Source organism: Odocoileus virginianus, unplaced genomic scaffold (assembly GCF_023699985.2).
Source record: "Odocoileus virginianus isolate 20LAN1187 ecotype Illinois unplaced genomic scaffold, Ovbor_1.2 Unplaced_Scaffold_18, whole genome shotgun sequence".
NCBI lineage: Eukaryota > Metazoa > Chordata > Mammalia > Artiodactyla > Cervidae > Odocoileus > Odocoileus virginianus.
In genome coordinates, this window is record NW_027224280.1 from 821,298 (window position 1) to 842,189 (window position 20,892).

General features: G+C 52.8%; 2 protein-coding genes and 1 long non-coding RNA gene across 12 annotated transcripts; 2 read left to right on the forward strand and 1 right to left on the reverse strand.

Annotated features, from left to right (window-relative positions):
* Positions 1–641: 641 nt before the first annotated feature.
* Positions 642–8,333, reverse strand: DNASE1L1 (deoxyribonuclease 1 like 1). Of its 5 annotated transcripts, XM_020893816.2 has the most exons (8): positions 8,180–8,333; positions 4,207–4,406; positions 3,755–3,843; positions 3,583–3,669; positions 2,416–2,516; positions 2,137–2,249; positions 1,808–2,056; positions 642–1,715 (listed from the first exon to the last, which is right to left on the reverse strand). In XM_020893816.2, the coding sequence occupies exons 2-8, from the start codon at positions 4,240–4,242 to the stop codon at positions 1,578–1,580; spliced, it is 813 nt and encodes a 270-aa protein (XP_020749475.1). In that variant the 5' UTR covers positions 4,243–4,406; positions 8,180–8,333; the 3' UTR covers positions 642–1,577. The 5 variants fall into 5 exon arrangements, with proteins under 5 accessions (XP_020749475.1, XP_020749478.1, XP_020749477.1 ...); XM_020893819.2 differs by lacking the exon at positions 4,207–4,406; XM_020893818.2 differs by lacking the exon at positions 4,207–4,406 and having other exon boundaries at positions 3,755–3,907; positions 8,180–8,332.
* A 30-nt stretch (positions 8,334–8,363) lies between these two features.
* On the forward strand, positions 8,364–9,099 carry LOC139033566 (uncharacterized). Its single transcript, XR_011486115.1, has 2 exons — positions 8,364–8,733; positions 8,949–9,099. It is a non-coding gene; the product is annotated as an uncharacterized lncRNA (long non-coding RNA).
* Positions 9,100–12,001: 2,902 nt separating this feature from the next.
* On the forward strand, positions 12,002–20,340 carry TAFAZZIN (tafazzin, phospholipid-lysophospholipid transacylase). 6 transcript variants are annotated; one of them, XM_020893815.2, is made up of 11 exons: positions 12,006–12,465; positions 12,623–12,751; positions 13,925–13,970; positions 14,220–14,305; positions 18,300–18,380; positions 18,488–18,529; positions 18,762–18,824; positions 18,987–19,039; positions 19,419–19,496; positions 19,609–19,707; positions 19,901–19,988. In XM_020893815.2, exons 1-10 carry the CDS (start codon positions 12,357–12,359, stop codon positions 19,705–19,707), a joined length of 786 nt encoding a protein of 261 aa, XP_020749474.1. In that variant the 5' UTR covers positions 12,006–12,356; the 3' UTR covers positions 19,901–19,988. The 6 variants fall into 6 exon arrangements, with proteins under 6 accessions (XP_020749471.1, XP_020749469.1, XP_020749470.1 ...); XM_020893814.2 differs by having other exon boundaries at positions 19,880–19,967; XM_020893812.2 differs by lacking the exon at positions 18,987–19,039 and having other exon boundaries at positions 12,002–12,183; positions 19,880–20,340.
* Positions 20,341–20,892: the final 552 nt, after the last annotated feature.

A 20,892-nucleotide genomic window follows, 5' to 3' on the forward strand; every position in this document is an offset into this window, starting at 1 on the left:
AACCTCTGGAAGCCCCAAGGGTTGCTGTCATTTCAGAAGAAGGCTGACAAGCTGGCCAGTTGACTGTAAGGTCAGTGAGGTACATGCCTTGACCCCAGGCAGTCAGTTCTGAAGTCCCGACCTGTACGTGGAACACTGAAGCACACACCCTGGATGATGGAAAAGGGCTTTTGGTCTAATGTTGGCCTTAGGCTGCTGTGGAATCTCACCAGACAGCCCTGGAGGTGGGGGTCATCCAGTTAGCCCTAGAGTAAACATCTGTCGTGCCTAACCACCTTTTCCTGTCTTTAGAATTGTTGAGAAACCTTGTTGCCCTCCCCCATCCTAAGCCTAGTCTACCACCCCTTATAGGACTTCGTTTTCAGGGCCACCACCCCTGACATCAAGTTGCTATGGTAGAAATGTTTAGTCTCTAAATTGAGTCTGACTCTTGTGACCTTGGAGGTTGTAGCCTGCCAGACTCCTGTGTCCATGGATCTCCCAGGCAAGAATACTGGAGGGGGTTGCCATGCCCTCCAGGGGATCTTCCCAACCCAGGGGTGGAACCCAGGTCTCCCGCATTGTAGGCGTATTCTTGACTAGCTGAGCCACCCTTGTACCTCAAGTAGATGTTTCTAGATCACAGATAGTTCACAGTATGATGGATCTGATGTCCAGATTTTTAATGAGGTCTGTTTTCTGGAAAAGGGAGGTGGGGAAGAGTTCTGTGCTGACAACACACTAAATGGGGCTATTAACTTTTGCTCTGTGTCCTTTTACCCCCCACCACCACCCATAGGACTGCACATTTACAAAGTATAATGGTTACATGATAACTGGTTTCTGTAGATAGTTTGTGTGCATCTATAGCCTTGGTGACCAGCCTCTTCTAGGCAGTGCTTGACCACACCCTGAGTGGTAGGGGCCAGATTGCATTGTGGTTCTGAACATGGATTTGGCCAGAGGTGTTAACAGCATCTAGTTAAATTACAATGAGTTTGACCACTTGCTGTTGTTTTCTTATGTGTGTGTGTCTGTAAACTGCTGATCTCTACCCTTGTATCTCCTGTTGTTTTCTAGTTTATGTGTGTGTGTGTGTGTGTGTGTGTGTGTGTGTGTGTATAAACTGCTGATCTCTATCTTTGTATCTCCTGGGGTCTTAATACTGTTTCCTAGGAGTCTTGTGTATGTTAAAGATGACCTTTTGGCACGTCTGCTACACACATGTAATGTCTGTGTCATCTGGCTTTCTATTCTTGAGTGGATGGTTTTCTCAGGATAAAATCCTTTGATCTGTTGATTCCCTTCTCTGAGCCCTGCCCTTGAGCCAAGATCACCTCTCCTGAGCCCCTAACCCCCTACCCCAGCCTATTGTCATTCTTGACACTACCCTGGGGACAAGTGGCATGGGTCCAGCCCCAGGGCCCCACCTGCCTTTTCCACCTTCTGATGACAGGCAGGCACAGGCCCGACCAGAGGACACACCCAAAGTGAAGGCACACAGAGGGGTGGCACCAGGGCAGGCTAGGAGCAGGGCAGGGCTTTGAGTCCAGAAGACAGGACAGTCCTCACACTGGGGCAGCAGGTACGCGGTGGCTTCAGGCCACCAGGCCCAGTTGGAGGGGCAGCAGCAGTGACAGCCACAGAGTGGCCAGGCCAGGGGGCTGGACCCCATGTGCTGCCCAGCTCAGGGCCAGGTCCACCTCCACAGGGTAGTGATCACTGATGTTGAGGGCCTGGGGGCGGGCAGGGAGTGGGGAGACAAAGCATCAGTCTCAGGCCCGAGGGGCTTACTGGGGAGCCCACTGTGGCCTCGCCACTGCTTTACCTCCTGCTCAGTGAGCCCAAAGCTCTGGGGGAAGTCGAAGGCGGCCGCGCCACGCAGCAGACCCTTGAGGTGCTCCCCGTGGAGCACGATACGGTCATAGGTGCAGTGGGTGCTAGCCCGCACCGTAGTGTCCACGCCGTCAGCGATAGCCCAGTGGAAGCCGGCCTGAGTCCGAAGGACTAGGTCATCCAGGCGCTTTTTGGTCAGTGACGCACAGTCAGCATTGAAGTCCCCAAGCAGGATCACATCCTGGAGATGCAGACAGCCATTGGGCCCGACCACCCAGCTGCTCTGGCCCTCCTCCCTCCATAGAATCGGCCCAGCCTTACCTTGGTCTGCCAGCGCCTGGAAGCATCCAGAAACACGTCATACAGGGCATTCAGCTCTGTCTCCACGGCCTTCGGAGTGGTGTGCAGTGGGACCAGCACCAGGCTGGGAAGAACTGCAAGATCACAGGGACACAGGGCTCCCAGCCACTCCTGGCCCTCCCCGGCCCGGTCCCTGCCAGATGACCGACCACCCCCCCGCCCCCCCCCCCCGGCAGAACCCTCCAGACCCCGCTTCCTGCTCCCCCATAGTAGGACCACCGTTCTACCCCCTCCTCTTACCCTTGCTGTGTAAAGAGAACCAGCACACAAAGGGCTCCCGGATAAAGAGGTCATCCTGATCCTCGTACACGTAGGAGTCCCGAACCTCTGCCTCATGTGACCTGGTGGACCAGGGACAAGAAGCAGTGGCCCCGTGTCACTGCTCTTGGTCTGCAAGTGCCGGCATCAGAACTGGTACTCAGGGAGGGGGACCCACCACCAGCAGCTCTATTTCATGGAAGCACAGCCTTCCAGCCCTTCTTTCTAGAACTTCTTTTAGATTGAACTAGAATTCACTTACTATAAAAGCACCTTGTCTAACATGCACAGTTCAGTGGCAACGCACAAAGTTGTGCAACCATCACCACAATCAATTTCAGAATAGTCTTAGCACGCCAAAGAAGCATCAATCATGAGCAGTCTCCTTTCCCCTCCCCTTCAGCCACTGATCTGTTTTCCATCTCTGCTGAACACATCATGCGAATGGAATCAAATAATACGTAGTGTTCTGTGACTGGTTCTTTCCCTTAGCACGTGTGTCCCAGCTTCATCCGGGCTGCAGCCTGGCTGAGACTTCCTCCCTTCTTAGGCCGAATGATACTCCACTGTGTGTAGAGACCACCTTTCATTTACCTGTTCATCGACTGATGGACACTCAGATCAATTTCCACTCTGAGATGGTTAGGAGTGGGGCTGGTGTATGGGCAGGGCTCTGTCCCCCCATCATTTCGGAGTGAGTTCTAGATACTATATAATTTCATCTATATAGAGGAGCAGGTCTCCATCCCTGACTGCCACTCTTGCCCTCTCAATCCTGACACCCCCAGGCTGTCCTCCCAGGGATTGAGGGCTGTTTCCAGAAACTGCATCTGCCCAGGACTCAAGACAGGTGCCCAGGGAGTCTCTTCCCAGGAGCTGCAACAAGTCACTCCCAAAGAGGGGGCCACCCTTGCCCTGAGCCCCAGTGGCTTCCACAGGGGGGCGGCATGGGGTGCCCACATCTATGCTTGGGGAAGGAAGGCATCCTGCTGGAGGGAAACATGGGCACCAAAGCTGTCTGGGCTAGAGGACGGGAAGACCCCAGGATAACACCTCTGATGAGAAGTACGATGTGAAGATGAGGGCCACCCTTGGGGCTACTACACGGCACCAAGCGTCCAGGCTGCTTCAGTCTCTGTCTGTGCTCACCGGTAGATATACACGTACTTCTCCTTGTATGTGCTGCGCCCCAGCAGGCGGCTGCTGTGGGAGGCGTAGGGCCCAGAGTCACCAAATCTGCCAGGAAAGGGGAGCTGGGGTCAGCAACCCTGAGGCTCTTGGTGGGGGGAGCCTCCCTTAAGACCCACAGAGCCCTCCTCACCGATTGAGTTCTCGAAGCAAAAGGGGGATGGCACTGTCAGAAGAGTCCACCACCTCCTGCAGCACCATGATGTCACAGCGAGCCAGGATCTGCAGGAAACCAGGAAGGCTAGTCCCGCTCAGGGCCAGCTGCCCAGGGAGAAGGGTGGTCTTTCTGGGGACCGGGAAGTGGTGTGGCCATGAGTGTCATAACACGCTGGCTGCAGCCCCAAGAGAGCCATGAGGCTAGAAAAGCCCTGGGAGAAGATGGAATGCTATCGCCATCAACACTGCACCCATTTCACGGAGGAGGAGACTGAGGCCAATGACAGGGAAGGAAGGTGCTGTTCCACATTGCCACACCATGTCTCCTGATGTCCCCCTCTTCTCTGGGACATGCCCCCGGTCAGACAGGGCTAGGGGCTTTGGGTCATGGTCCTCAGGGGTCCGGCTCCCCTGCAGGGATGAACTGACCTTCACTAAGGTATCAAGCACAGGTTCCCTGGCCATCTTGGCAAGTGTCAGCCTCTGCGCATTGAAGGCACAGATGTGAAAGGTCTCAGCCCCACTGGCCAGGAGGAGGAGCAGGAGCAGAGCATGGCTGTGTATGGGCTTCTGGAACCCTCCAGAGGAATCCAGGTTGCCCCAGGTTCAGGTCCCAGTTGCGCACAGTTCTAGTTCCAGAAGGACATGGTAATATGCAACAGAGAAAGTGATGCTCATCCTGCTACCCAGAACCAGTTTCCCCGTGCTGCCACCATCACACATGTCCTACCTTTCTTCCTTGTGGATACCTTCCAACATCAGTATGTATGTCGGAAGCTCTTTTTCAGTCTTGTTCTTTTTCATTGCGATCAAATACACATAGCATCGAGTTTACCATCTGAACCATTTTTAACTGCACAGTTCAGTGGCGTGAAGCACCTTCACCTTGTTGTGCAACCATCCCCACCATCCATCTCCAGAACTTTCTCATCTTCCCAAACTGAAACTCTGTCCCCATTAGACAATAACCCCCCTTCCCTCCCCCAGCCTGTGGCCCCCACCATCCTTACTTTCTGTCTCTAGGAATCTGGTTCCTCTAGGCACCTCATGCAAGTGGAGTCATACAGTAGCTGTCTGTGACTGATTTCACTGACCATACTGTCCTCATTACATCCACAATGTAGCAGGTCTCAGAATGCTGTTTTGAAATTCTAAATAACATTCTACAGGATGGATGGACCACATTTTATCTATTCACCTATCCATAGACACTGGGTTGCTTCTACCTTTTGGCTACTGTCAATAATGCTGCTGTGAACATGAATCTACAAATATCTCTTCAAGCTCCTACTTTCAATCCTTTTCATTAAGTATCCAGAAGTGAAACTGCTGGATCATGTAGATTCAAGGGATTAGATCTGATAGACAGAGTGCCTGAAGAACTATGGACGGAGGTTTGTAACACTGTACAGTGAGGCAGTGATCAAAACCATCCCCAAGAAAAAGAAATGCAAAAAGGCAAAATGGTTGTCTGAGGAGGCCTTACAAATAGCTGTGAAAAGAAGAGAAGTGAAAGGCAAAGGAGAAAAGGAAAGATATACCCATCTGAATGCAGAGTTCCAAAGAATAGCAAGGAGAGATAAGAAAGCCTTCCTCAGTGATCAATGCAAGATATAGAGGAAAAAACAGAATGGGAAAGACTAGAGATCTCTTCAAGAAAATTAGAGATACCAAGGGAACATTTCATGCAAAGATGGGCACAATAAAGGACAGAAACAGTATGAACCTAACAGAAGCAGAAGATATTAAGAAGAGGTGGCAAGAATACACAGAAGAACTATACAAAAAAGATCTTAATGACCCAGATAACCACAATGGTGTGATCACTCACCTAGAGCCAGACATCCTGGAGTCCAAAGTCAAGTGGGCTTTAGGAAGCATCACTACAAACAAAGCTAGTGGAGGTGATGGAATTCCAGCTGAGCTATTTCAAATCCTAAAAGATGATGCTGTGAAAGTGCTGCACTCAATATGCCAATAAATTTGGAAAACTCAGTAGTGGCCACAGGACCAGAAGAGTTCGGTTTTCAGTTTTCATTCCAATCCCAAAGAAAGGCAATACCAAAGAACGTTCAAACTACCACACAATTGCACTCATTTCACATGCTAGCAAGGTCATGCTCAAAATTTCCAAGCTAGGCTTCAACAGTACATGAACTGAGAACTTCCAGATATACAAGCTGGATTTAGAAAAGGCAGAGGAACCAGAGATCAAATTGTCAACATCCATTGGATCATAGAAAAAGCAAGAGAATTTCAGAAAAAACATCTACTCCTGCTTCATTGACTACACTAAAGCCTGTGACTGTGTGGATCACAAAAAACTGTGGAAAATTCTTATTTTGGAGAATTCTTAAAGAGATGAGAATACCAGACCACCTTACCTGCCTCCTGAAAAATCTGTATGCAGGTCAAGAAGCAACAGTTAGAACCTGGACATGGAACAATGGACTGGTTCCAAATTGGGAAAGGAGTACATCAAGGCTGTATATTGTCACCCTGCTTATTTAACTTATATGCAGAGTACATCATACAAAATGCTGGGCTGGATGAAGCACAAGCTGGAATCAAGATTGCCAGGAGAAATATCAATAACCTCAGATATGCAGATGACACCACTTTAATGGCAGAAAGTGAAGAGGAACTAAAGAGCCTCTTGATGAAAGTGAAAGAGGAGAGTGAAAAGCTGGCTTAAAACTCAGCATTCAAAAAACTAAGATCATGACATCCAGTCCCATCACTTCATGGCAAAAGATGGGGAAACAATGGAAATGGTGACAGACTTTCTTTTCTTGGGCTCCAAAATCACTGCAGATGGTGACTGCCCCATAAAATTAAAAGACACTTGCTCCTTGGAAGAAAAGCTAAGGCCAACCTAGACAGCATATTAAAAAGCAGAGACATTACCTTGCCAGCAAAGGTCAGTCTACTCAAAGCTATGGTTTTTTGAGTAGTCATGTACCAATGTGAGAGTTGAACCATAAAGAAGGTTGAGCGCTGAAGAATTGATGCTTTCAAACTGTGGTGCCGGAGAAGACTCTTGAGAGTCCCTTGGATGGCAAGGAGATCAAACCAGTCAATCCTAAAGGAAATCAGTCCTAAATATTCATTGGAAGGACTGATGCTGAAACTGAAGCTCCAATACTTTGGCCACCTGATGCAAAGAGCCGACTCACTGGAAAAGACCCTGATGCTGGGAAAGATTGAAGGCAGGAGGAGAAGGGGACAACAGAGGATGAGATGGTTGGATGGCATCACTGACTCAACAGACATGAGTTTGAGCAAGCTCTGGGAGATGGTGAAGGACAGGGAAGCCTAGTGTGCTGCAGTCCATAGGATCGCAAAGAGTCGAACACGACTGAGCAACAAAAATAAAATGGTAATTCTCTTTTTTTTTTTTTTTTTGAGGAATGTCATTCTATTTTCCACAGTGGCTGCCTCATCTTCCATTCCCACCAGCAGCACACCGGGGTTCAACACCTTAGAGTTGATTCTACCTTTTCACCACCATCAGCAACCAGGAGGACCATCTTGGTGCATTTCTTTCTCTCCAGCTGCCAGACATGATCTTTAAGACAAACTCCCAGCAGTATAATTGCTGGATTCAAGTCAGCCACAGTCATGTCCCGACTCTTTGCGACCAAAGGCCCACTTCCTGCTGGTGTCACCCTTATACAGCCATGTCAGTCTGGCTACTTCCCTCTGCTGGCTTTTCTCTGGTGCCTCTGTGACCTTCCTCCCTGGGCTCACTTTCTCCTTGTCTGGGCCCCCTGCCTGTTTCTCTCTAGCCACCTGCTAGAGTCACTCATGCTAGTTTGGGCTCCTGCTCCAGTGCCTATTCTGGGATGCCCTTGGGTCTTTAGGCAGCCCTGGGCAGGCAAGGGCAGGCTTGGAGGCTCTGGGGCCAGGGGCTCCCAGGAGGGGGTAGGACCAGAAGAACTAGAGTTTCTGCCCTCACGGCTTCCCTGATAGCTCAGTTGGTAAAGAATCCGCCTGCAATGCAGGAGACCCTGGTTCAATCCCTGGGTCGGGAAGATCCCCTGGAGAAGGGATAGGCTACCCACTCCAGTATTCTTGGGCTTCCCTTGTGGCTCAGCTGGTAAAGAATCCGCCCACAATGCGGGAGACCTGGGTTTGATCCCTGGGTTGGGAAGATCCCCTGGAGAAGGGAAAGGCTACCCACTCCAGTATTCTGGCCTGGAGAATTCCATGGACTAGTCCATGGGGTCACAAAGAGTCGGACACGACTGAGCGACTTCACTTACACTTTGGCCTCATCTCAAAGCGGGTCAGGTCTCCCAACACCAGCCCTGAGCCCCAGTCCTGGAATCCCCTTCCCGGCTGGCCTTCCCAGGCTGGGGGCCACTTTCTCCTTCCCCCTCTAGCCAACGGGCGCCCATACCTGCGCAGACCGGGTCGTCTCCACACCTTTCTGTTCTGTGGGCTGATCGCGACAGCCCCCACGGAATCGCAGCGCTGGCCTGGGCCAGAGACGGAAGGAGACAGCAGAGGAAGACGCTGCCGATACGCTGACCGCCCCGTCGAGGCCAGTTCCCCGGCCTCACCCTTCCCGGCGGGCGGGCGCGGCCCTGGCTCCGCCTCGGCGGTGGATGGGAGGGCGGCACAGAGGCCTAGGAAGTGCTGACCCAGCCGACCGCCTTCCCAGCAGACTCCGCCTTCCCCGCCCGCGAGGGACCCGGCACCGGCGGTGGCCAAGGCGGCGGAGACTCAGAGGCATGGGGCGAGCCGTGACTCAGAGCCGGCCCTGGGCGCAATCTGGTGGCGAAGACGCCCGACCTGGAGCGCCTGGCGCACCGAGGGGAGCCCCGCGGCGAGCCTGGGCACTCCCCACCGCACCCCCCACCCCAAGACAAGAGCCTTTTCTCCAAGTCTTCGGGCCGCGCACTTCTAGGTTCTCTGCATGGCCGCAGGCGAGCGGGCACAGGAACGCGCGGTGTAGGTGGAGCCCAGGGCAGACCGCGTGGAGGGTCCCCGTGGGGGTCGCTGCTGGGACAATTGGGCGACTTGCGCGGGTTCTGCGGCCCGACGGTGGGTCCTCACTGGCTGCTTTGTAGTGCGGTCTTCCCCGCCTACCCACTTGTGGATTGGGGGTGGTGATGAGCAGAAGGTTTGGGCATTTTTTAATTTTTTGGCCTCTCCACACCTTGCAGGTACTTAGTTCCCGGACCAAGGACAGAACCTGCACCCTTGGCAGTGAGAGCATGGAGTCCTAACCACTGCACTGCCAGGAAATTGGTGGGGAAATGTTTTTTAAATACATGAAGTCATGCTGTGCTTTAAAAAATAAAAGTTAAAAATATACTGCTTAAGGAGTACAGGCCTTTCTTTTTAGGTGATGAACATGTCTGGAACGAGTTGGAAATGGCTGACAACATTGTGGATGTATCACTACTAAATGATATATGATAATGTTATATATATTTCCTATTGTATGTTATATGCATACATTGCATATATGTATGTTATATATACACTGCATATAACATCACATATGACATTATATTACAAACATACATTCATACAGTGCAATTCTATAATATGGCAATTAAATAAAATTGTATGTAGTTTCAGTTCAGTTCAGTAGCTCAGTCATGTCTGACTCTTTGCAACCCCATGGACTGCAGCATGCCAGGCCTCTCTGTCCATCACCAACTCCCAGAGCTTGCTCAAACTCATGTCCATTGAGTCGGTGATGCCATCCAACCACCTCATCCTGTCGTTCTCTTCTCCTGCCTTCAATCTTTCCCAGCATCAGGTCTTTTCCAATGAGTCAGTTCTTCACATCAGGTGGCCAAAGGATTGGAGTTTCAGCTTCAGCATCAGTCCTTCCAATGAATATTCAGGACTGATTTCCTTTATGATGGACTGGTTGGATCTCCTTGCAGTCCAAGGGACTCTCAAGAGTCTTCTCCAATACCACAGTTCAAAAGCATCAATTCTTTGGCGCTCAGCTTTCTTTACAGTCCAACTCTCACATCCATACATGACTACTGGAAAAACCACAGCTTTGACTAGATGGATCTTTATTGGCAAAGTAATGTCTCTGCTTTTGAATATGCTGTCTAGGTTGGTCATAGCTTTTCTTCCAAGGAGCAAGTGTCTTTTAATTTCATGTCTGCAATCACCATCTGCAGTGATTTTGGAGCCAAGAAAATAAAGTCTGTCACTGTTTCCATTGTTTCCCCATCTATTCGCCATGAAGTGATGGGACCGGATGCCATGATTTGAGTTTTTGAATGTTGAGTTTTAAGCCAGCTTTTTTTTTTTTTAATATATTTATTTATTTGGCTGTGCTGGGTCTTAGCATGTGGTATATGGGATCTAGTTCCCTGATCAGAGATTGAACCCGGGCCCCCTGCATTGTGAACGCAGAGTCTCAACCACTACACCACCAGGGAAGTCCCTTAAGCCAGCTTTTTCACTCTCTTCTTTCACCTTTATCAAGAGGCTCTTTAGTTTTTCTTCACTTTCTGCCATTAGGGTGGTGTCATCTGCATATCTGAGGTTACTGATATTTCTCCTGGCAATCTTGATTCCAGCTTGTGCTTCATCCAGCCTGGCATTTCACATGATGTACTCTGCATATAAGTTAAATAAGCAGGGTGACAATATACAGCCTTGACATACTCCTTTCCCAATTTGGAACCAGTCCATTGTTCCATGTCCAGTTCTAACTGTTGCTTCTTGACCTGCATACAGATTTCTCAGGAGGCAGGTCAGGTGGTCTGGTATTTCCATCTCTTGAAGAATTTTCCACAGTTTGTTGTGATCCACACAGTCAAAGGCTTTGGTGTAGTCAATAAAGCAGATGTTTTTCTAGAACTCTCTTGCTTTTTGTATGATCTATCAGATGGACATTTGATCTCTGGTTCCTTTCCCTTTTCTAAATCCTGCTAAACATCTGGAAGTTTTCAGTTCATGTACTGTTGAAGCCTCACTTGGAGAATTTTGAGCATTACTTTGCTAGCATGTGAGATGAGTGCAATTGTGCGGTAGTTTTTGAACATTCTTTGCCATTGCCTTTCTTTGGGACTGGAATGAAAACTGAACTTTTCCAGCCCTGCGGCTACTGCTGAGTTTTCCAAATTTGCTGGCATATTGAGTGCAGCACATTCACAGCAACATCTTTTAGGATTTGAAATAGCTCACCTGGAATTCCATCACCTCCATTAGCTTTGTTAACAGTGATGCTTCCTAAGGCCTGCGTGACTTCAGACTCCAGGATATCTGGCTCTAGGTGAGTGATCATACCATAGTGGTTATCTGGGTCATTAAGATCTTTTTTGTATAGTTCTTCTGTGTATTCTTGCCACCTCTTCTTAATATCTTCTGCTTGTTAGGTCCATACCATTTCTCTCCTTTATTGTGCCCATCTTTGCATGAAATATTCCTTTGGTATCTCTAATTTTCTTGAAGAGATCTCTAGTCTTTCCCATTCTATTGCTTTCCTCTATTTCTTTGCATTGTTCACTTAGGAAGGCTTTCTTATCTCTCCTTGCTATTCTTTGGAACTCTGCATTCAGATGGGTATATCTTTCCTTTTCTCCTTTGCCTTTTGCCTCTCTTCTTTTCTCAGCTATTTGTAAGGCCTCCTCAGACAAGTATTTTGCCTTTTGCATTTCTTTTTCTTGGGGAATGTCTTGATCCCTGCCTCCTGTACAATGTTACGAACCTCTGTCCATAGTTCTTCAGGCACTCTATCAGATCTAATCCCTGAATCTATTGTCACTTCCACTGTACAAGTGTAAGGGATTTGATTTAGGTCCTACCTGATTGGTCTAGTGGTTTTCCCTACTTTCTTCAATTTAGGTCTGAATTTTGCAGTGTACGTAGGTAATTATGTAAAATTACATAGTGTAATAACATTACATATGATACATTCATAAAATAATCTATTTAATAAAAATGCTATAACGTAAATTCCATGTTAGATGAAATTAATGAAAACAAAGGGGAAAAAGCTAAAAGGGCTCTGCCAACCCCGACCTTGAGTGGCGTCAGATAAACGTGCCGGCAGCAGGTTAGTCACGGAGACTTTTCCAAGGACGAACAAACTAGACAAAAGGGACGTGGACTCTGAAAGGGGCGGGGCTCGAGCCCCTCCTGCGCCGGGGCGTGGCGGGGGCGGGGGCGCGGCGTGGCGGGGCCAAGCCGCCCTTGAGCCCGTAATCGCTGCCATCAAGCGGCCTGAGCACGTTTTACGACAGTCGGCGGTCGAGCCCGGCGCCACCGCAGTCTTGCTTTCCGGCGGGTCCGCGGAGCTCGCGGCTACCGCCGCCATCCTCTCTGGTTCTTGAGTGCGCTCCCTTTCTTGGTTCCGGGACGGCTAGTGGGTGATGCGAGAGCGAGGCAGGGGCCAGGCCCGGTTCAGGCCCGACCCGCGAGGTGACCTTGATCGAGTGCCCTGTCGCGTCAAGCTGCGGCGCCCGTCCGTGGGCCTGTTAGTGACCCGGCTCCCGAGCGGTTGAGGACCTAGAGAGGCCCCTATAGGCTTGCCCCAGGGCAAGGGGAGCGCCGGGCCGCTGGGGGCTGTGGCAGAAGCTGGGTCGCGGGGGGAGATGCCCCTCCACGTGAAATGGCCGTTCCCCGCGGTGCCGCCGCTCACCTGGACCCTGGCCAGCAGCGTCGTCATGGGCCTGGTGGGCACCTACAGCTGCTTCTGGACCAGTGAGTGGGCCCACAGCCGAGGCAGGGTCGGCCGCGGGGCTCCACGCCCAGCCAGAGTTGGGGTTCGGGGCACTGGCAGGGGCTGGCTTGGTAGGGGGGAGCCCTGGGCCCCCGGGGAAAGGAAGCCAAGATCCCGACCCTGCCCGTCTCCCCTCAGAGTGCATGAACCACCTCACCGTACACAACAAGGAGGTTCTGTATGATCTCATCGAGAACCGAGGCCCAGCCACACCCCTCATCACGGTCTCCAATCACCAGTCGTGCATGGATGATCCTCATCTCTGGGGTACATGGGCCAGCGTGCTCGGCTTGGGGAGGCAAGGAGGGAACCTGGGTCAGGGCCGAACAAGAACAAACTCCTCACAGGGCTCTTTGCCCGGCCCTGACACTTCTGTTTCTGGGGTGTCCTGCCCCAGGGATGAAAGTTTGATTTGTGGCCCCTGCAGCATTCCCCTAGGCAGTATGGTTTAGAGAGGGCACCTGGAATTTGGAGGAAGTGAGGAGATGACCACAAGGCAAGGTCTGACGGCTTCTTTACTCTGAGCTATCAGGCCTGTGGGACCCTCCATTCTCTAAACTGTTGATGGTTCTAAAGAGCCTTGGGAATAAATCTGAGGAGCACAGCGTGTCCTGTCAAGAAAGCTCTGGGCTAGGGGCTGGAAGACCTGTGTCCTTGTTCCGGCTTTGCCCGGCTGGGTTTGTAGCCTTTTACCAGCCTCATTGGGGAGTCTAGAAGTTCTGCTGTGCTGACTTCACAGGTAGTTGCTTGGCTCTAATAACCCAGGTGGCTGGCTACAGGGGTGTCCAGAGCTCCCACTGCTGGATGAGGACAGGGAGCTCATAGGGATCCATGTGGTCAATTCAGTCTTTCAGAGCACACACTTGCTGCTGGGCAGAAGATGGCCTATAGGGTGCCAGAGGCAGATCCCAGGGACCAGGAGGAAGGTTTTAGTGCCATCCAGTCACCTGGACCAGGGTGGTGGCAGTGACTGGAGGAATAGTTAGAAGGATGTGCTGCATGTGCATGCTAGTCGCTTCAGTCTTGTCTGACTCTTTGCGACCCCATGGGCTGCAACACACCAGCTCCTTTGTCCATGGGATTCTCTAGGCAAGAATACTGGAGTGGGTTGTCATGCCCTCTTCCAGGGGATCTTCCACACCCAGGGATTGAACCCCCATTTCCTTTATTGCAAGTGGATTCTTTAATGCTGAGTCAGGAGGGATGGGCAACATTAGCATATATCAGGGAGGTAGGCAGACTGGATGTGGTGACTACTAAGATATAGGGGGTGGGAGACGGAGGAGCCAGGGAGAACTTGGGGGTCCAGCCGAAGGGTCTGGAAGATAGCTCTTTGGGCCATAGGGAAATGTCCTTCTCCCTCATTTCCTGAAACGGTGACAGAAAGTGGTGCCCCCTAGGTACAAGGTCAGTTGGGGCATGCAGCCTTCTCTCCTCCAGGGATCCTGAAACTCCGTCACATCTGGAACCTGAAGTTGATGCGTTGGTGAGGAGAAATGGACCCCCACGGTGGGCCCAGCAGGCCTTACCCGTCTGCCCAGATTGGCCCTCCTCCTGGCCTGCTCAGGAGGTGGCCTCCAGCAGTCCAGGCAGGGCCTGGGGTGGGACCCCACTGGCCCTCCTGTGTCTCCATTCTGCATTGCTGATGCCATCAGGCAGCATGCTGGTGGGGGGAGGGTGGCAGGGATGCAGGATGCAGGGGAAGCTGGGATGACCGCATCCATCCCCACTCCAGGACCCCCACAGCTGCAGACATCTGCTTCACCAAGGAGCTGCACTCACACTTCTTCAGCTTGGGCAAGTGTGTGCCCGTGTGCCGAGGTGAGCCGCTCCTCTGCAAGGGGCTGTTGGGCTGTTGGGTGCCGGGGACCCTTCTCTGGCCCTTCCGGGGGCAGGGAGACTGGTGGCAGTGTCTCTGATTCAACTGCACTGGGAGTTGAGGGACTCCAGTGAGACAGGCTGCCTGGGTGCCAGGGGCAGTTGCCTCACTTGCATGATGCCCACCTCCATCATCTGGGAGGAGGGAGCAATGGTTTCTTGGAGAGCACCAAGTTCCCTGTGAGTGCCGGAGGACTGGGTGCCCTGGGGCTCTGGCATTGGAGGTCATGGAGACATTATCCACAGTTGCTTCTTGGGAGGCTGTTGCTAAGAGACGCGTTGATGGCCACTTGGTGTCATCAGTCAGCGATGGTGGTGGCATGTGCCAGAGGCTGTGAGTTTGGGAAAACAAACAGGCTTCTGTGTCGAGCCGTGTGACATGGAGTGATTACTCCGCACCTCTTGAGAGCTTCAGAAGGTCAGGGCCATTTGGATCCCCCTTCTCCAATAAAAGGGGCTTGGAGAGATAAAGCTGCGGGGCCAAGGTCACAGGGCAAGAGGTGGCCAAGCCTGGATTCAAATCCAGCTTGCTTGTTTCTCTGGGGAAGTGGGATTTTTCCTGGCAGAGTATGAAAGGCAAGGCATCCTAGACCCAGGAAGCACGTAGCAAACCCTGGAAGGGTACGTGACCAAGGAAGAAATGTAGGTTGTGGGCTGCCTGTGAAGATTCTAGAACACTTGGCTAAGAATTTGACATGCTTTCGTGTGTGGTTGAGAGAGAGAGAGAGCCCCCAGGCTGCAGTGTACCTGGTGGACAGAATCAGGGTCGAGTGGAGGCCAGGAGCCTGGTTAGGGGCTGTCACAGTTCCTCTGGTGACAGGGCCTCTGGGGGTCACCACAGAGAGCCAGGGACCACGTGCTTTGAGCTGTGTTTTGGAGGTAGAGTTGCCAGGACTTGTTGATAGATTGCTCGTGGGCGGGGTGAGGGGGGCGGCGAGGAGAAGAAAACTCAACGATGACACTAGGTGACGGCTGGTGCCAGGGAGCTGCTGGGAGGATGGGACCAGGGACGAGCAGCAGGGTGTTGAGAGACCCTGTCACCCGAGGAAGGAGCAATCCAGAGACCATGTGATGTGCCATTCTGGAACTCTAAAAGATCCTGGGAACCCTGGTGCAAACAAAGTTGGCCACACAGAAATGAGAGCGTAGAGGGGGAGAGAAGGGACCAGAACAGCCCCTTACCGCAGTGGAGACACAAGCCCCCAGCGCAGCAGGGAGCAAAACAGGGCTCCTGGCTATTGTAGAAGCTTCCCATGACCCTGGAGAAGCCACTTCCCTGGACTGACAGCTAAAGGAGCTGCGGGAGTGGTGGGGAGGGGCCCAGCAAGGGGGGCCACTTCTCTCAGAGGTTGGGGTGTCAGGAGGAAGTAACCAGGGGGCGTTTGAGGGGAACCTTGAACGGAGAAACCTTATTGCTAGTAGTGGAAATGGTGATGATGGTTTAACTCGGTCGGAAAAGAATCTGCCTGCGATGCAGGAGATCCGGGCTTAATCCCTGGGTCAGGAAGATCCTGTGGAGAAGGAAATGGCAACCCACTCCAGTGTTCTTGCCTGGAGAATCCCATGGACAGAGGAGCCTGGCGGGCTGCAGTCCATGGGGTTGCAAGAGTCAGACACGACTTGGCGACTAAACCATCACCATCCACTGAAAAGTTGCCATGCCCACCCCTCAGATCTGCAGACTTACTTACTCCCCAGAGACCCCTGTCTGAAACACTCGTTTTTTGCTGCATTTGGAGGCAACTTCATCTCCCCAAAACACAAGCAAAGGCCCCAGTGTCATGGCAGTTGACTGTGGTGTCCATCACGCACTGCTCTGAGCGATGCTGATGCTGCTCGGGTACTCTGTCTTGAGTCTCAGTCCCTCCTTTCTGTGACGTCAGAGGCCTTCCATGTCCACTTCTAGCCTCATTCTTCTTTTTGACCTGTATCTACATTTTAGGGTACAATAAAAGCAGCAAGTGCAGTCTTAATCCTAAGCACCTTCTGGTGAGAGAATGCGGGAAGGGACAAGCTGTCAAATGCATTGGTCGCAGTAAAGGCCTAACAATTGAAGCAAAGGAAGTACCCAGTATACTTTGCTTCTGTATTCCAGAAAATTTCCTCCACACCTCCTGCTAGGACATGAAGTGTCAAAGTGATCTTGCACAAGTCATGCAAGTGAGTAGAAATAGCATTTGTAAAAGCTAAACATCCTGAAGGGTTGCTCCCCAAGCATAGAATTTTAAAATTTCAATCGTGAGCTGGAAGGCTGGTTTGCACCAGTGAGTTTTTGTAAAGCAGGAGCCTGTGCCTCTGAAGACCAACCCTAGCGTGTTGTGTGATCCCAAGTAGGGAACCTGCAGCTCTCACTCACAACACCCAGAGAAACTTCAGTGGGTGACTGCTCCCCAGCTCCAGCCCCTGAGGTAGCTGCTGGGCTGTTTCCATGTGGATCGGGTTGGGACCGTTGGATCCCTATCTAGCACCTTCCAAAGACTTGGCCTTGCAGAGAACAGGTTGTAAGTCCATTTCTTAGGGCATCGGCCCAGGTAGTCCTACCGTTCATCTGTTCTTGTCTCCCTCTTTGTTTTATTCTTCTTGTTCATTCCACAGGGCAAGCAAGATCTTACTTCCCTGACCAGGAATGCACCCACACCCCCTGCAGTGGAGGTGTGGAGTCTCAGCCACTGGGCCACCAGGGAAGCCCCAATCTACCCCTTTGTGTTGTGGCTCTCTACTCCTCACTTGATGAGATAAGGATATTTACCCCACTTTTTCAGCCTCCCTCTTTCTCGGTCTCTGTCCACTCTCCGGACAAGCTTGACAAGCAAGATTTTTACTGCGTGTGGGCACAGATTGTCCCCATGTGACTCTCAAGTTGAGAGCCAGCAGTCATGTCTGGGTTATTGCTGACCGCTGGGCCACTTGGGGCCAGTGTCACAGTCTCGGGGCATCTCCGAGGCAGTGTTGCCAGCATCGGGGATGGCTCAGCCACAGCGTTTTCCGTGTAGTGGATTTGACTTTTTCCCCAACTCTCAGTGACACTATGAGTCAAAGTCACTCAGTCATGTCCAACTCTTTGTGACCCCATGGACTATACAGTCTGTGGAATTCTCCAGGCCAGAACACTGGAGTGGGTAGCCCTTCCCTTCTCCAGGGGATCTTCCCGACCCAGGGATCGAAGCCAGGTCTCCCGCATTACAGGTGGATTCTTTATAAAGGGCGACTCGAGTTTTCAAGGGGCGCCCTTTGATGAAGGGGCCAGCAGGAGGGAGGGACAGCAGAGAATGAGGACTCAGGCGGGGCTCAGAGGCCCCTGAGGGGTACCTGTGGGAACTGGCCTGGAAGAGACCCTGGGGAAAGGCTTGCTGTGCAGAACCTGGGGCCCCAGTGAGACTGGAGATCACAAATAGCCTTGCTTTGCTCCCGCAGCTCCCTCTGGGCCAGCGGCAGCCACTGGGAGGCTTGCCCCCAGACTAGCTCATCCCAAGGCTCCAAGAGCCCAACTGTGGAAGTGGGGGCAGGGAGGACAGTAATTGGTTTGGGGGTCCGAGAGGGCACACACTGCAGGTGTCTGACCACAGCCGGAGTTCCTCAGGGGCCGCAGCTGTGCTGGAACTGACGGGCAGAAGGTGGGGTCATAGGTGGGTTGTAAGGAAGTAAGGGGAGTCACTCAGTTGTGGCTGACTCTGCAATCCCATGAACTGCAGCCAGCCAGGCTCCTCCATCCATGGAATTTTCCAGGCAAGAGTACTGGAGTGGGTTGCCATTTCCTTCTCCAGGGATATTCCCGACTCTGGGATCTTCCCGACCCAGGGATCGAACCCAGGTCTCCCACATTGCAGGCAGACACTTTACCATCTGAGGTGTTCGCGTGGACCAGGCCCTGAGGGTGAGGCAGAGGAGGGGGGTCCTGGACAACCGAGACTGACGGAGGAGACTTTCTCATTGGCAGGAGATGGCGTCTACCAGAAGGGAATGGATTTCATTTTGGAGAAGCTCAACCACGGGGACTGGGTGCACATCTTCCCAGAAGGTCAGTGGCGCTGGCAGGGTCGCAACCCACTCAAGGATCTAGATGGGACTGCCCCCTATCCCCTCCCAGTGGCCCCTAAGCCACAACTCTATCCTCTCTCTCGACAGGGAAAGTGAACATGAGCTCCGAGTTCCTCCGCTTCAAGTGGGGTAAGAGCCACTGGTCCTTTCTGGCTGGGTGGGACCTGGGCACGTGGGGCAGATGACTGTGATCATTGCCACAGAAGGGGGACAGGAGCCCAGACCAAGGCCTGCCTGGCAGAGAAGCTGGCCCAGGGCAGCCACTTTGAACAGGGTTGGGGGGCGGGCAGGAGTGGCCCTGTCCACAGGCTGGCACCAAAACACTGCTTGTGCCAATGTTTCTTCCTCTCCGCCCGGGCAGGAATAGGTCGCCTGATCGCCGAATGTCATCTCAATCCAATCATCCTGCCCCTGTGGCATGTCGGTGAGCCTCCCTCTCGGGCCACTGCTGCAGCCCAGGGAGAGGGGCTTGGCATGGTGGTCTTGTGGGGTGGGTCTCCTCCGGGTGGTTGAGGCAGGGTGCCCGGACTGCCCCGCTCCACCCCCCCCATGCCTGCATCCTGGCTCTCTGTCTGCTGTGCTGCAGGAATGAACGACGTCCTTCCTAACAGCCCACCCTACTTCCCCCGCTTTGGGCAGGTAGGTAGGGCCGCCGATCATGTCTGTCTGTCTGCCCTCTGCCCCGTGACTCCCACACGGCACCACCAAGCCCAGATTCAGGAGGGGCTGGGCTTGCAGCAGAGGGAACAGAATGAAGCAGAGACAAGGGGCGGTGGTTTCCTGGCACCACAGCCAGGGAAGGGGCAGGATAGGGACGACTTGGGCATGGACTCCAGGACTGGCAGGGCTCTTGGATGTCACTGAGCCCGACCGCTCTGTTTTAAAACGGGAGGGTCTGTAAAAAAATAAAATAAAAAATAAAACGGGAGGGTGGACCCAATGGGGTACTCAGCATCTTAGTGCTGGGGTTGTGGGCACCCTGTTCCTGTCAACCCACTGGTGGCTGGTCTCCCTGCAGAAAATCACCGTGCTGATCGGCAAGCCCTTCAGTGCCCGGCCTGTGCTCGAACGGCTGCGGGCAGAGAACAAGTCAGCAGTGAGTTTCTCCCTGGGGCTGTCCTTGCCTGTCCTGGTGCCCTTGGCTTCCCCAGGCACCCTGGGTGAAGCTCCCTGAGGACTGCCTGGCAGCCTCAGTCCTTCGCCCTCAGGTGGAGATGCGCAAAGCCCTGACAGACTTCATCCAAGAGGAATTCCAGCACCTGAAGAGCCAGGCAGAGCAGCTCCACAACCACCTGCAAGCCAGATAGGTGCCATCCCCCCTAGACCTGGGTCCAGCTGCATTTTGGACTGGGGGGAGGGGCAGCTAGGCCTGGGCCAGACACAGCTCTGGGACCCCTCCCAGCTCTCTCAGTGCTGCCTTTGGGCGCTGGGCTGGGGGATGGACTGATGCTGGGAGCTCAGATATGGTCCTTTTGACAGATTGGTGCATAACCCTTCCAGGGTTCCCCCTCCGAGTGGGTGAGCATCCCAGCGCCTCTGGTTCTGCCACTGAAAGAAGGCTCTCAGCTGCTCCTGGCACTTGGCCACGCAGGGAGGAAAGACCTTTAGGCAGGGGGCCCCTGCTCTCTTGCCTACAAGCCGTTTGCTCCCAGAGCTGGGGACTGGAAGGAGGAGCCCTAATCTTACTGCTTCCTCAGGGATAGCCATCAGCCATGTCTTCCTTCTGCCTGTGCTCCCTGCAGGCATGGGAGCCTCGGGCAGGGCCCAGCCCTGAGCTGCAGGTGGAAGAGGTGCCCTTTTCTATAAGGGGAGCCCGTCCAACAGGGCCCGAGACCCGGCCCCTCGCTGGGGCCCACTGTTCTTTCCGCCTCCCTGGCATCACTTGAATCCCCTGGTTGTTTTATAAACTATTAATAAAGGATTTGTGTTGTGCTCTTTTACCTCTGGCCTCTCTGTTGGGGTGGGGCTGGGAGGTGACCCTCTGGACCAGAAGGCTGGCCCCTGAGAGCTCTGGGCATGTCAACAGTATTTGACCGGACGGGCTCTCAGTGGGCACCAGCCACTGAAGACTTCCATCCTTGTCTGCGATCCCCACGCAGCCTGATAAGAGTAGGGCTTCATCTCATTCTGCAAATGGTGCAGCGTGAGGTTAATGGACTTGATTCAAAAACTAAAGTTTGCAAGGTAGGGAGGAGCAAGTAGCAATTCTGTCCTCGGGCTGGTTCCCAAGGCAGAGGTGGTCTCCGAAGCTCCCAGTGAGCCGCCATGAACTAACTACACGTGCTGTGATGGGAGGTGGGAAGGGGGACAACTTGACTGAGTTTGGGGCTCTGGGTGGGAGAAAAGGTAGGAGGATCCAGGGTGGTGGCACTCCTGGCAGAAGGGAAATCCTCTCGAGAGAAAAGCCAGTTCTGTTTAGGCCTCCAGTTTGTCCACAGGTGATTGTTCAGTTGCTAAGTTGTGTCTGACTCTGTGACCCCATGGACCGCAGC